The sequence below is a fragment of the Amblyraja radiata genome, chromosome 15 (assembly GCF_010909765.2).
Source record: "Amblyraja radiata isolate CabotCenter1 chromosome 15, sAmbRad1.1.pri, whole genome shotgun sequence".
NCBI classification, from domain to species: Eukaryota; Metazoa; Chordata; class Chondrichthyes; order Rajiformes; family Rajidae; genus Amblyraja; species Amblyraja radiata.
The window spans coordinates 28768627-28783466 of record NC_045970.1 but is presented as its reverse complement, the minus strand read 5'-3'; the positions used below and the strand labels follow the sequence as shown (position 1 = coordinate 28783466).

General features: G+C 43.8%; 1 protein-coding gene across 1 annotated transcript in view; it reads right to left on the bottom strand.

The window, feature by feature from the left end:
* Positions 1-14840, bottom strand: part of atrnl1 (attractin like 1) — a 720322-nt gene that overhangs the window by 406905 nt on the left and 298577 nt on the right. The window contains exon 23 of the mRNA XM_033033942.1: positions 3268-3346. Coding sequence (XP_032889833.1) covers positions 3268-3346 — 79 coding nt within the window. The remainder of the gene's footprint in view (positions 1-3267; positions 3347-14840) is intronic.

The window sequence follows — 14840 nt, the reverse complement described above, 5'->3', positions numbered from 1 at the left end:
TAAACTGTCTCATATTTTACCAGCTTCAAAAATTTTAATACTAACAATTTCAAAAACAATTTAAATCAAAATGAAAAGCAATGCTGTTAATCAAGTTATGCACATGAAGCTTAATATATATATAAATTTGATTATATCTCCAGTACATAGGTAAATTATTTGCTTTAAAATAATACCCATCATTTCCTGCATCTGCAATATTTGAGCCGTTTAATAAAGTACAAAAATCATCTACTTCTAAAGATCCTTTAATCATAAACTATATATTGCAACGTGACATTCAACATTGAAGCCAATTTATGTCACACTTTTGGAAGCAATTTTTGTTCCACCCGTTTCAAAAGGTAGGCTGGTCTGGAAGGTAAGATTACATGGGATCTGGAGCGAACTAGCAAATTGTATACAGAAGTCAGAAGATGGCAATGGCCGACTCTTTTTCAGATTCGTAGTGTATGACCGGCGATGTGCCATGGCGGTTAGTGCTGGGTCCAATGTTGTTTGTCATCTACATGAACAAGTTGGATGAGAATGTAGATGACAAGGATAGTATGTTAACAGATGAGAACAAAATTGGTGATAATATGGACAGCAACATTTATGACAAGATCTAAATCAACTGGAAAAGTGGGCCAAGGAATGGCAGATTGAATCTAACTCAGACAAGTATAAATGTGATGCATTCTGGGAAGGTTAATATGGGCAGTACATACATAGTCGATAGCAGGGTTCTGTAGAGTGCCGTTGAATGAGAGAAAGAGAGCTAGGTGTAAAAGTATATTGTTTCCTCAAAGTGACATGTCCTGCTCCCGACGGCAGTCGGAATTCAAGGATTTACGGGAAGCGGCTGACATGAGACAGGAGAGAGGTGGTCAGACAGAGAGAACTGCCAGAGGTGAGCGGGCCGGCAGAAGGTGCTGAGGTGGCGGCCGGTTCTGCTGCTGGTCCCGGCAGCCACTCGCAGCCACCCAAGTTACTTCCCTCCTCTGGTCCCTCCGAGGCCACAATGCCTTTCAGGGTCCCTACCTGGTCGGAGAGGCAGCTTTTCTCCGGGCTGCAGCTTCGACCCGTCCTCGCGGCCTACCAGCGGGCCTGGAGCGGCGTTTCCTGTCGGGGAAGGCCCAGAACCTCGGCTTCGGCGGCGGCACAGCGCTGGAGCGCTATCGTGGAGCGGGCGATGCCTTGCCTAGGTCGCCGCGCTGGAGCTCTGGTGAGCTGAGACCGCCGGGTAAAACATCGCGGAGCTGCGGGACTGTGGAGCGGCCAGCTGCGGGCGGCGGCGCCGAACTTTACACCGGGAGCCTGGGATCTCGCGACGAGATCGCCAGTTGTGGAGCTCCAACCGGCGCAGCCTTGTCGGCTTCGGAAGCCGCGGCCTCCAGTACCGAGGCGACCGTTCCAGGGTTCCCATGCCGCTGTGAGGACTCTCCCGACGCCGGAGCACCACCACCCGGCGAGAACGGCCAGGAACATCGGGCCTCATTACACCTCGGTGTATGTGAATGTGACCAATAAAATACCTTTGATACCTTTGAGTTGCTGGCATGGTCCACAACCTCCTCCTTCTCAATGTTCCTACTCTCCCTACAACTTTACCCCTGGTGACCCAGCCAAATTGTGCAGCCCAGGACGTGCTGACCCGGGCCAGACTCCCCACATTCTGCCAACAAAACTCTCCCCCTCTCTCCCCCCCCCCCAGCGGCGCTGTCCTTTGGTGGCGCCATCGTGTGTGGCAGCCTCGCCAGCAGCTGTCTGTCCTTTCATCCTTTTTGTTATTTTTAGTTTGTCTAAAAGTTTGTTTTTGGAGGTCCTTTAGTCTTTTTTATGTGGCGAGTGGGGGGGGGGGGGGGAAAGAGGGGACTTCCCCCTCCCCCCCCCACCCCCTCCCCACCCCCCCCCCCCCAGTCACTACCTGGTCGAGCATGTGTATTTCTTCCAAGCCGCATCTTCGCCCCCTCCTCACAGCCTACCATCTGGATTGGCGCAGCCTTTCCTGCTGGAGACCGGCCAGAGCTTCAACTTCAGCAGCGGCGCAGCACTGAATTACCATCGCGGAGCAGGCAATGCCTTACCGGGATCGCCGTGTTGGAGCTCCGGGGGCCTGCCGACTCTAACACTGTGGAGCTGTGGTCTGCGGCGCTTCCAGCCGCGGGTGGTGCTGAATTTAACTTCGCGGAGCGCTTGGATCCTTCGGCGAGGATTGCTAGCGTTGAATCTGCACCCAGCTCGGCTTGTGGACTTCGGGAGCCGCGGTCTCCAGTAGGAAACGGCGATTAGGAACTCCAGGCCGCTGAGAGTGTTCTTCCGTTCCGACATCCCGGCGAGAGGGCCTGAAACATCGGGCCTCCATAGCGGCAACTGCAGAGGCCTCAATAGGCCTCGACCACGGGTGAACAAGAGGAAGATGACTGAACTCTGTTGCCTTCCCTCACAGTGTGAAACGTGATTCTGCTGTGGGGAGATGTTTTTATGTTTTATGTTAAATTCTATAGTGTTGTGTTTATCTTATTTGTGTGCTGCATGGTAACTCAAATTTCACTGGACCAATTGGTGTATGTGACAATAAATGTCCTTTGTCCTTTTACAGCTGCCTCCACTTTACAGCCGCTTCCCTTCAGCTGCCAGCAATGAGTGATTGACTTGGCTATCCCTCAGTACAGCATCATCGTTCTTGATGTTGCTGTACTGAGGGATAGCCAAGTCTATCTTTCTTGGCTAACAACCTAACCTTCAGCCTCCAAGATGCGGGTAAATTTTCGTGCCTTATTTTTGGGTAAAAAATAGCGTCTTCATTGCCGGGAAATACGGGTATATTGAACAAATGCTCTTGCTCATACACAGACCCAACAATTTCATTTAGGATCAAACTAAGTTGGAATAACAATATTTCAGATAGGAAGCATATTTGAATCAATTACATCCAGAACATCTACCGGTCCAGATCAGATAAAGCCAAACGCCCAATTAGATTATCTATTTCAAAAATAATGCACAGTGAACAGACAAAAGCTTTGATGACCCTAGATTTTGAGACGGGCTTATATTAAATCATAGAAATCATAGCTTAAGTCTAGAGGTTTATCTGGACACTTGACAAATTTCAAGTGCATTATTTTGGAAAGAAATACACAAGGAACTGTTCTTATACGTAACTTTTCATCAAATGATTGTTTACATATGTGAACCTTAATAAGGAAATTTGTGGATTAAATCACGTGGACATTTGAACATGCTGTACTCAAGAAATCAATTTGCTTTTGTAAAACGCACCTGTTGATCCAATGGACCAAGTGACATTTAAGTTGAAGTTGTTGGATGCATTGATGGATAAATCAAGGTCTTTGTTCATCTGCACAAAAGAAATACAAGTTATGCAATGAAATCATTTTACAGTAATGGTGGAGAGAATAAAGAGAAAGAAAGATTTGTACTTATATAGTTCTTGCCATCAACCTTACATGACATTCCAAAGTGCACATTCTAGAACTACATTCTAACTAGTTTTGTAGTCAGTTCCAGCATAAACTCCTCATGAAGTACTTTTGAAGTGAAACCATTGCAGTTTTGCAGGAAACCTGCCAATCTATTTACAGTGCATTCAGAAAGTAGTCAGATCCCTTCACGTTTTCCACATTTTGTTATGTTACTGCCATTTTAAAATGGATTATTTTTTTTTATCATCAATCTACAAACAGTACCCCAGAATGAAAAAGCGAAAACAGGTTTTAGGATTTTTTGCAATGTAATGAACAAAATAACTAAAATATTACATTTACATAAGTATTCAGACCCTTTGCTATGGCACTCAAAATTGAGCTTAGGTTCATCCTGTTTTCATTGATTATCCTTGAGATATTTCTACAACTAGATTGGAGTCCACCAGTGGTAAATTAAATTGATTGGGCATGATTTGGACACACATGTCTGTATAAGGTCCCACAGTTGACTGCATGTCAGAGCAAAAAGCAAGCCATGAAGACGAAGGAATTGTCCATAGACCTCCGAGACACAGATCTGGGGAAGGGTGTAAAACAATTTCTGCAGCATTGCACGTCCCGAAGAGCACAGTGGCCTCTGTCATTCTTAAATGGAAGAACTTTGGAACCACCAGGACTCTTCATAGAGCTGGCCGCCCGGCCAGACTGAGCAATCGGGGGAGAAGGGCCTTGGTTAGGGAGGTGACCAAGAACCTAATGGTCACTCTGACAGTGCTCCAGAATTCCTCTGTGGAGATGGGAGAACCTTCCAGAAGGACAACCATATCTGCAGCACTCCACCATTCAGGCCTTTATGGGAGAGTGGCCAGACAGAAGCCACTCCTCTGGAAAATGTACATGACAGCCCTCAGCCAAAAGGCACCTAAAGGAATCTCAGACCATGAGAAACATGATTCTCTGGTCTGATGAAACCAAGATTGAACTCTTTGGCACCGCTCATCGCCTGACCAATACGGTGAAGAATGGTGGTGGCAGCATCATGCTGTGGGGATGTTTTTCAGCGGCAGGAACTGGGAGAGTAGTCAGGATCGAGGAAAAGATGAACGGAGCAAAGTACAGAGAGATCCTTTATGAAAACCTGCTCCAGAGCGTTCTGGACCTCAGACTGGAATGGAGTTCACCTTCAAACAGGACAATGACCCTAAGCACACAGCTAAAACAACATTGGAGTGGCTTCGTGACAAGTCTGTGAATGTCCTTGAGTGGCCCAGCCAGAGCCCGGACTTGAACCTGATCGAACATGTCTGGAGGGACCTGAAAATAGCTGTGCATCGACGCTCCCCATCCAACCTGACAGAGCTTGAGAGGATCTGCAGAGAAGGGAGAAATGACCCAAACACAGGTATGTCACGCTTGTAACGTCATACCCAAGAAGACCTGAGGCTGTAATCGCTGCCAAAGGTGCCTCAACAAGGAACTGAGTAAAGGGTCTGAATGTACTTTGTAATTATGTAAATGTGATATTTCAGTTGTTTCTTTTTAATTAATCTGCAAAAATTTCTAAACGCCTGTTTTTGCTTTTTTATTATGGGGTGTTGTGTGTTGATTGATGATAAAAAAAATAATTTAATTCATTTTAGAATAAGGCTGTAACGTAACAGAATGTGGAAAAAGTGAAGGGGTCTGTAAATCCAAAGGGTTTCTACAGCTATATTAATAGCAAAAGGATAACGAGGGATAAAATTGGTCCATTGGAGAAACAGAGTGGGCAGCTATCTGCAGAGCCAAAAGAGATGGGGGAGATATTGAACAATTTCTTTTCTTCGGTATTCACCAAGGAGAAGGATATTGAATTATGTGAGGTAAGGGAAACGAGTAGAGTAGTTATGGATACTATGAGTTTCAAAGTAAAAGAAGTATTGATACTTTTGAAAAATATAAAAGTGGATAAGTCTCCAGGTCCTGACAGGATATTCCCGAGGACATTGAGGGAAGTTAGTGTAGAAATAGCCGGGGCTATGACAGAAATATTTCAAATGTCATTAGAAACGGGAATAGTCCCCGAGGATTGGCGTACTGCGCATGTTGTTCCATTGTTTAAAAAGGGTTCTAAGAGTAAACCTAGCAATTATAGACCTGTTAGTTTGACTTCAGTGGTGGGCAAATTAATGGAAAAGATACTTAGAGATAATATATATAAGCATCTGGATAAACAGGGTCTGATTAGGAACAGTCAACATGGATTTGTGCCTGGAAGGTCATGTTTGACTAATCTTCTTGAATTTTTTGAAGAGGTTACTCGGGAAATTGATGAGGGTAAAGCAGTGGATGTTGTCTATATGGACTTTAGTAAGGCCTTTGACAAGGTTCCTCATGGAAGGTTGGTTAAGAAGGTTAAACTGTTGGGTATAAATGCAGGAATAGCAAGATGGATTCAGCAGTGGCTGAATGGGAGAAGCCAGAGGGTAATGGTGGATGTCTGTTTGTCGGGTTGGAGGCAGGTGACTAGTGGGGTGCCTCAGGGATCTGTGTTGGGTCCTTTGTTGTTTGTCATGTACATCAATGATCTGGATGAAGGGGTGGTAAATTGGATTAGTAAGTATGCAGATGATACCAAGATAGGGGGTGTTGTGGATAATGAAGAGGATTTCCAAAGTCTACAGAGTGATTTAGGCCATTTGGAAAAATGGGCTGAAAGATGGCAGATGGAGTTTAATGCTGATAAATGTGAGGTGTTACACCTTGGCAGAACAAATCAAAATAGGACGTACATGATAAATGGTAGGGAATTGAAGAATACAGTTGAACAGAGGGATCTGGGAATAACCGTGCATAGTTCCTTGAATGTGGAATTTCATATAGATAGGGTGGTAAAGAAAGCTTTTGGTATGCTAGCCTTTATAAATCAGAGCATTGAGTATAGAAGCTGGGATGTAATGTTAAAATTGTACAAGGCATTGGTGAGACCAAATCTGGAGTATGGTGTACAATTTTGGTCGCCCAATTATAGGAAGGATGTCAACAAAATAGAGAGAGTACAGAGGAGATTTACTAGAATGTTGCCTGGGTTTCAACAACTAAGTTACAGAGATAGGTTGAATAAGTTAGGTCTTTATTCTCTGGAGCGCAGAAGGTTAAGGGGGGACTTGATAGAGGTCTTTAAAATGATGAGAGGGATAGACAGAGTTGATGTGATCAAGCTTTTCCCTTTGAGAATAGGGAAGATTCAAACAAGAGGACATGACTTCAGAATTAAGGGACAGAAGTTTAGGGGTAACATGAGGGGGAACTTCTTTACTCAGAGAGTGGTAGCGGTGTGGAATGAGCTTCCAGTGGAAGTGGTGGCGGCAGGTTCGTTGGTATCATTTAAGAATAAATTGGATAGGCATATGGATGAGAAGGGAATGGAGGGTTATGGTATGAGTGCAGGCAGGTGGGACTAAGGGAAAAAAATTGTTCGGCGCGGACTTGTAGGGCCGAGATGGCCTGTTTCCGTGCTGTAATTGTTATATGGTTATATGGGCTGAATACTTTCTGAATGCACTGTATAAACAACAAAAAGCAAAGCTGGAAATAATGCCAGATGATCGGTTTCAGTCATTTTTAGTTGGGGAAAAGATTGGCCAGAACACGTAATAAATCTGCTTTTAAAAATTAGCATCTCTCTCATTCACCTAAGCAAGCAGAGTAGGGAATTGAATTGAGAATTACATTTCTCTTGCAAAAGATGTACTTTCAACTCTACCATGTCCCTTAGTAAACTACGAGATTTTTGCTCCTTTTCTGGAGTGGGACAAGAATGTACGATTTTCTCAGTCAGAGGCAAAAATGCAGTCAAATGAGCGACATTTGAAAATGAAAGCCCTCACTGAAACAGGGTAATGCATTTATTGATATGTCACATTTTTTGAAATGTTGCACAAAATATGGAATTAAAAGCATGAGCATTGCTAATCTATTCAGGAATTTATTTAACCCAACAAACATTTACATTGTCCACCATTTTATCGGAAGCAACAACTATAATTGGAAATGTTAACAACATTATTATTTTTATTGCAAGTTATTTATAAAATAAGCAGCATATTACAGGCAAGCAGTTTCACTTTTACATGTGACTCTAATCCTTGGTGAACTGTATTTTTTATTGTCTGCAGGGGGAATAGCAATCACAAACCAAAATTATTTGCATGCAGTACACTTTGAATTATGTATGAAAACTACATGGAATACAAATTGAAATACTGTACAATGTGTAAACAAGACATACATATTTTTAAATATATAAGATGAATGACCAAATACAGACATCAGTTGCTCTAGATGCACAACACTACAAAGTTGTTGGGAACCTAAGTGTTCAGTATTATTCTCATTGCAGTTAGGGTGTTGACCAGCTGTTTGTGTCTGTGCCCTTTTCACTTGAACTGGGGAATTAAACTCTCACACGGTAATAAATAAAAATATATTTTAAATATATTTTAACACAACTATATTAGAACAGGATTGTGCAGCTAACCAATAATAAAACTAACATTAATTCCGTTTTTTGTTTTTGGGGATGAAAAATCCAATGAGCAGAGCAAAAGGAAAGGGGAATTAGATTATCACCATACTAATGAACGCTGTATGTTTGCCAATCAAGGTCACAAACATATTATGCATAAACTGCATCTGTAAATTTTATTTTATGTACAAAATTCACTGACACAAGCACTGCAGCTGTGAATGAGCAGCGAGCCAATCCATTGATAAACACTGGAATATGCTGGAGAACAGTAGTTTGCTCGTATGATCCCACAGTACATCTATGGTCTTGTCATTGTGCCCAACAGCAACTAACATAAAAACTGGAGGTCTTTTGGCCTATCAAACCCATTTAGCAATTTTTCAAGGTCATAGCTGATCTTCTACCTCAGTGCCATTTTCTTGCATAATTACCACAACCTTAGATTTGCTTAATATCCATAATTCAATTGATCTCTTTCTGAAAAAAGTGAATGATTGAGCTCCCACAGCCATCGAGGCAGAGAAGTCCAAATATTCATCACCTCTGTATGAAGGTATTTCACACCGCAATCCAAACAAACCTACCCATTATTTTGAAACTTTGCTATTGATCCAAACCTTCTAAAGGAAACATTTACCCTGCATCAGGAGTCAAGAGTTTTGTATTGTCACATGTCCCAAAACGGAATGACGAGATTCTTATTTCTCAGCAGCACAACAGGTATAAAAACACAGTACTCTGTAAACACCATAATAAACAACAAACCAGCATATAAAGAACAAACAATAATACCAAAGCAAAAACAATGCCGTCAGGTCTACTCCTTTTGAAGTTGAAGGTTGTCGTTTTTAATAGCCTGATGGTTGTTGGGAAGAAGCTGCTCCTGAACATGGAAGTTACAGTTTTCAGGCTCTTATACCTTTTTCTCAATAAGGGCATGGCCAGGGAGATGTGGGTCTCCAAGGATGCTGACTGCGTTTTAATGCAGTGACCCATGTAGATTTATTCGATGGTGGGAGGACAATACCTGTTATGGACTGGGCAGAGCTCATCATTTTTTGTTCACCACATCCCTGCCTCATTGGGCTTTAAGTATGTAGTAAGTGAGATGTCCCCTCATTCTTCTGCACTTTAAAGAAGAGGAATTCAAACCAGCATAGATCAGCCACGATCATATTAATGACAAGGGCAGATGGAGGGGTCCAGCTGCCTATTCCTGCTATTTTCTCATGTTCTGATGAACTAAAATATCAGCAATGTGTGCTCTCCACAAATGCTTCCTGATCTCCTGAGTGTTTCCAGCATTTGTTGTCGTTGTATCAAAAACCATGATCTAATTTGTTTTGTGACAACCTGCATTCACCTAGCTAGAGGTTGGGACAAATTGTAGCACTTTTTATAAACAATGTTGAATTTTAGCTGAAAATTCTCAGTAAAGAAAAGTGCATCTTTCAAGTTACTCCAAGTAATATGATGACAGTTCAACTGTATAATTAATATAGTACTAACAAATATTGCCAGTTAGATCAAATTCTTCCTGCTGCTTTGATGTATGTCAAGTTGAACCCACATCCAATGCCAGTGCTGCTTTGAACACAGAATCAAACAGTATTAGAAACAAATTAGGCCAAGAGCTCCTGAAAAACAAAGTTAGGAATACACACAGACTTTAAAAACTAAGGGATTAACTTTTCAGAAAAAGTAGAATGGATATTTTCTACAATTGCAGTTGAAAGTAATTACAAGCAAATAACAAAGTGCTGGAAGAACTCAGTGGGTCTTGCAGCATTTGTGGTGGGAATGCACAGACGACGATTCAGGTTGGGACCTTTCTTCAGTCTGATACTGCCTGACCTGCTGAGTCCTCCAGCACTTGGCATTTTGCTCAAGAATACAGCATCTGCAGTTTCTTGTGTCTCTATGAAATTAATTGAAGGTAGTGCTGCTACAGTGCATGTTTCCATAGCACATATAGGATTGATGAATAGGGAAGACTATTTTTATTGCACTGGCAATTGGTTGTATCGTAATTTTAATCATGAACTAGAGAACCTTTTGAAAGTTACTTTGAAAATTGACAAACCTCAAACCATTTGGAAACAATTCAGTGTTGGAAGAAAAATATTTAATCTCTCAAAAGTAAACAAACATCATCGTCTCTTAAGAACACAGTTGCAACTTTCACCGGAGGCAGCTATTGAAGTTGACAAGCAATCATTTCTATTGATACTTGTGCAATGATGCTCTGTTAAACAATGTAATATATGGTCTTTGGAGATACAAGTAATGTAAATGTTGGCATTGTGAGGGGAAAAAAAACGATGTGCTAATCTTGTATAGTACGGGTGTCAGAGGTTATGGGGAGAAGGCAGGAGATTGGGGATAAGAGCGACAGATAGATCAGCCATGATTGAATGGCAGAGTAGACTTGATGGACCACATGGCCTAATTCTACTATCACTTATGATCTCATGAACTCAGAAGGTCAGGCAGCATCTGTGAATGGAAATGGACACACGATGTTTCGGCTCAGAACCCTTCTCCTGACTGATTGTTGGGGGTGGGGGGGAAGGACGATGAAAAAGAGAGGTGTGGGTGGGACAAAGCCTGACAAACGATAACTAGAGAATAGAAACAAGGAACTGCAGATGTTGGTTCACAAAAGGGGGGAAGGAAGAAATGGATGTGAGTCCAGGTGGGGCACAGAGAAGGTGGATGGGGGTGGTAGGAAAGTGGGGTTAGCAGATGGGTGGAGTAAGCGACAAATGCTAAAAGTAAAAAGTAGAGAAAAGGATGTCAGATAAGGAAAGATGAGTGGGAGAGAGGGATATGGGTATGCGGGGCCAGGAAGGAGGGGGGGGGGGGAGGATAAAAAGTAAAAATGGGGTTCACCCCTCTTTCCCCTCACACCCATATCTCTTCCCCCAGCCTTCCACTCTTTCACATTCCTAATCTGTCAAACGTTTGGCTCCTTTTCACTTCCAGCTTTGGCCACTTACTCCACCCATCTGCCAATCACTCCCCCACCTGCAAACAACCATCACTTGCCAGACTTTGCCCCAACTCCACCGCACTTTTCCAACATTCTTCCCCATGTTGAATCAATCTGAAGAACGATCTCCACCCAAAATGTCACCTGCCCATTTCCCAGCTGACCTGCTGGGAAATTTTCCCACCTGACCTGCTGTCTTCTGCCAGCACTTGGTTTCCTTGCTCAACATGCACCCTTTAGCATTAGGACCTTGCAGTCACAACAAATAAACCCATTCCTGTTATGAAAATCTTGCAGGTGAACTGAAGCTAATGCCAAGCTGACCCTCACTATCACTCCACTTTCCCATTGATACAATGTTATTATTATAAGGAACATGACCACTGCAACATGGCAGAACTACCTATACAGTTAGCCCATAAAGAAAATATGGTAGACACAAAATGCTGGAGTAACTCAGCGGGATAAGCAGCATCTCTAGAGAGAAGGAATGGGTGATGTTTCGGGTCGAAACCCTTTCCTACAAATAAAGAAAATATAATATTTTTCTCACTCACATTTATGCATCAATTATCTTATTAACTAGATAAATCTGAAAGTATTCAAACATTTTAACTTTAGAATGAAAATGTATGGAATAAGCTTTCTTTTATTTTAACGCACTATTGTGCTGAAAATAGACAAAAATGCCGGAGAAACTCAGCGGGTGAGGCAGCATCTATGGAGTGAAGGAAATAGACTTCTGAAGAAGGGTCTCAATCCGAAACATTGCCTATTTCCTTCGCTCCATAGATGCTGCCTCACCCGCTGAGTTTCTCCAGCATTTTTGTCTACCTTCGATTTTCCAGCATTTGCAGATCCTTCAGATTGTGCTGAAAATGCTATTTTATTCTATTCTATTTTATTTTATTCTACACCGGAAAAGGTACCTTTTGGCAAATACTACAAATGGCTATGCCATCTAAAGTTGAATCTCCTACTGACAGAGAGGTGGTATATGTAGAACAATCCTTTAATATGGAGGCATTAGAAATGTACGTATTTTCTTTACTGGAAAGACAAAGGAAGGGGTTCAGCTTCATCACACAGATGAAATAAACATTTGCGTTACACGTCCCATAGATTTACAAAAATAGGCCATGCCAGAAGTGGAGAGCAGATGCTGGACCATGTAACAATAATGTACAAGCTTGCACAATGTCCAATTACTAATAAGATGTATTTGTACTGCACTTTAAATGACAGAGATGAGACTAATATGAGGCCGTGTTGCCTCGTGCATTGAGTACTACGAGGATTGGTGCAAACACTACCTCAACCACTTTCTATGGCCATTAGTTCCCGATACACACCACCCTCCGTGTGAAAAAAATTGCCCCGCATGATCCTATTAAATCTTTCCACTCTTACTTTAAATCTATGCCCTCTAGTTCTTGATTCCTCGACCCTGGGGAAACGATTGTGTGATTCACCCTATCTATGCCCCTCCAGAAGATAATCACTCAAACCTATGTTCCAAAGAATAAAATCCTAGCTTGCCAAACCTCTCCCTATAACTCAGTCCCTCGAGTACTGGCATCATCCTCATGAATCTTTTGTGCACTCTTTCCAACTTAATGACATCCTTCATATAGCAGGGTGACCAAAACTCCATGTGCCATCTTATCAACGTTAGCGGTTATGGTGGCGCAGCAGTAGAGTTGCTGCCTTACAGCGAATGCAGCGCTGGAGACCCGGGTTCGATACCGACTACGGGTTTGTACATTCTCCCCATGACCTGCGTGGGTTTTCCAGAACAAGGGGTCACAGTTTAAGGATAAGGGGGAAACAGAAGGTAGTTGAGGCCAGTTCATTGGCTATATTTAAGAGGGAGTTAGATGTGGCCCTTGTGGCTAAAGGTATCAGGGGGTATGGAGAGAAGGCAGGTACAAGATACTGAGTTGGATGATCAGCCATGATCATATTGAATGGCAGTGCGGGCTCGAAGGGCCGAATGGCCTACTCCTGCACCTATTTTCTATGTTTCTATGTTTCTCCAAGATCTTCGGTTTCCTCCCACACTCCAAAGACGTACAGGTTTGTAGGTTAATTGGCTTGGTAAATGAACAAAATTGTCCTTAGTGGGTGTAAGATAGTGTTAATGTGCAGGGATCGCTGGTCGGCGCGGACCAAGTGGGCCAAAGGGCCTGTTTCCACTCTATATCACTAGACTAAACTAAACTTGTACAACTGCAACATCCCAAATGCAAAACTCCATTCTCTGACAGATGCATTTTCACACAAAGGGTGGTGGGTATATAGAACAAGCTGCCAGATGAGGTAGTTGAGGCAGGGACTATCCCAACGTTTAAGAAACAGCTAGACAGGTACAAGGATAAGACAAGTTTGGGGGGATATGGACTAAACGCATGCAGGTGGGACCAGTGTAGCAGGGATATGTTGGCCGGTGTGGGCACGTTGGGCCAATGGGCCTGTTTTCACACCGCATCACTCTTTGATTCTATGTCTTTATGAAGGCCAGAATGACAAAAGCTTTCATAAGATAGGTCTAGAGAATGGGTTGGGTAAATTATTTCAAGAGAAACTTCAACGAAAAACAGTATGAGCGGTTGAGCGAGAGTAAATTAAGCATCAATTATTTGCAATAATATGACAGATGGTGCGAAAAATCCAAGTTGTTAAATATATAATTCTCATCATGTACCATAAGGCAAAATAATTTTTTCATACACTTTATCGCCATTAAAGTATAATGTTAAAGTACAACATATTTGACGTGCTTTTTAGGTAAGGTGTAGCGTGTGTCTTGGAATAAAGCACGGAGTCGTGTTTAGAGAGAGACACCTTTTATTCTGATCCTCCCGGTTGTAGGGAAGACCAAACGAGAGGAAGATGGCACCCAAAACCCCACCCTTTAAAGCCTCCGGCTAAGGGCCGCCTCCGGACTGAACCACTCCTGTGCCATCATGATGTGGGCCGCGGATGGCACGAACCGATGATAAAACGCCACCATGCCGACAAATTCCTGCAGGCCACGCACCGTGCGTGGGCGGGGAAACCGGCGGATGGCGTCGACCCTGTCAGGCAGGGGAACCGCGCCTTGCGCAGTCACGCGGTGGCCGAGGAAGTCAATTTCATTCACCCCAAAACGGCACTTGTCCAGGTTGATGGCCAAACCATGCTCGCTGAGCCGCTGACAGAGCTGTCGAAGGTGAGCACAGTGTTCCTGTTGCGAGCGGCTGGCCACCAGGATGTCGTCCAGGTACACGAACACGAAATCGAGGCCGCGACAAACCCCGTCCATGAGGCGCTGAAAGGCCTGTGCTGCGTTTTTGAGGCCGAACGGCATCCGAGTAAACTCGAAAAGCCCGAATGGCGTGATGATCGCCGTCTTCGGCACGTCATCCGGGTGAACTGGGATCTGATTGTAACCCCGTACCAAATCCACTTTGGAAAAAATCGTGGCCCCAGCCAAATGGGCCGTGAAGTCCTGGATGTGGGGTACGGGGTATCGATCCGCTGTTGTTGTCGCGTTCAACCGTCGGTAATCCCCACATGGCCGCCAGCCCCCGCTTGACTTGGGGACCATGTGGAGTGGGGACGCCCAAGGGCTGCTTGAAGGGCGGACGATCCCCAAGGCCTCCATCGTGCGGAATTCCCGCCGTACCAGACGCAGTTTATCTGGTGGCAGTCGCCGTGCTCGTGCATGGAGTGGTGGGCCGGTAGTCGGGATATAATGCAACACTCCGTGGCTGGGGGTTGCTGATTGAAACTGCGGAGTGAGAATGTCCGGGAACGCAGCCAAGATACGTGCAAATCGGGAGTCCACGGACGCCAGTGGCCGTCCCACCGGTTGATCCACACGCAACGTGATCGGCTCCATCGTGGTGGCGTTGATCAAACG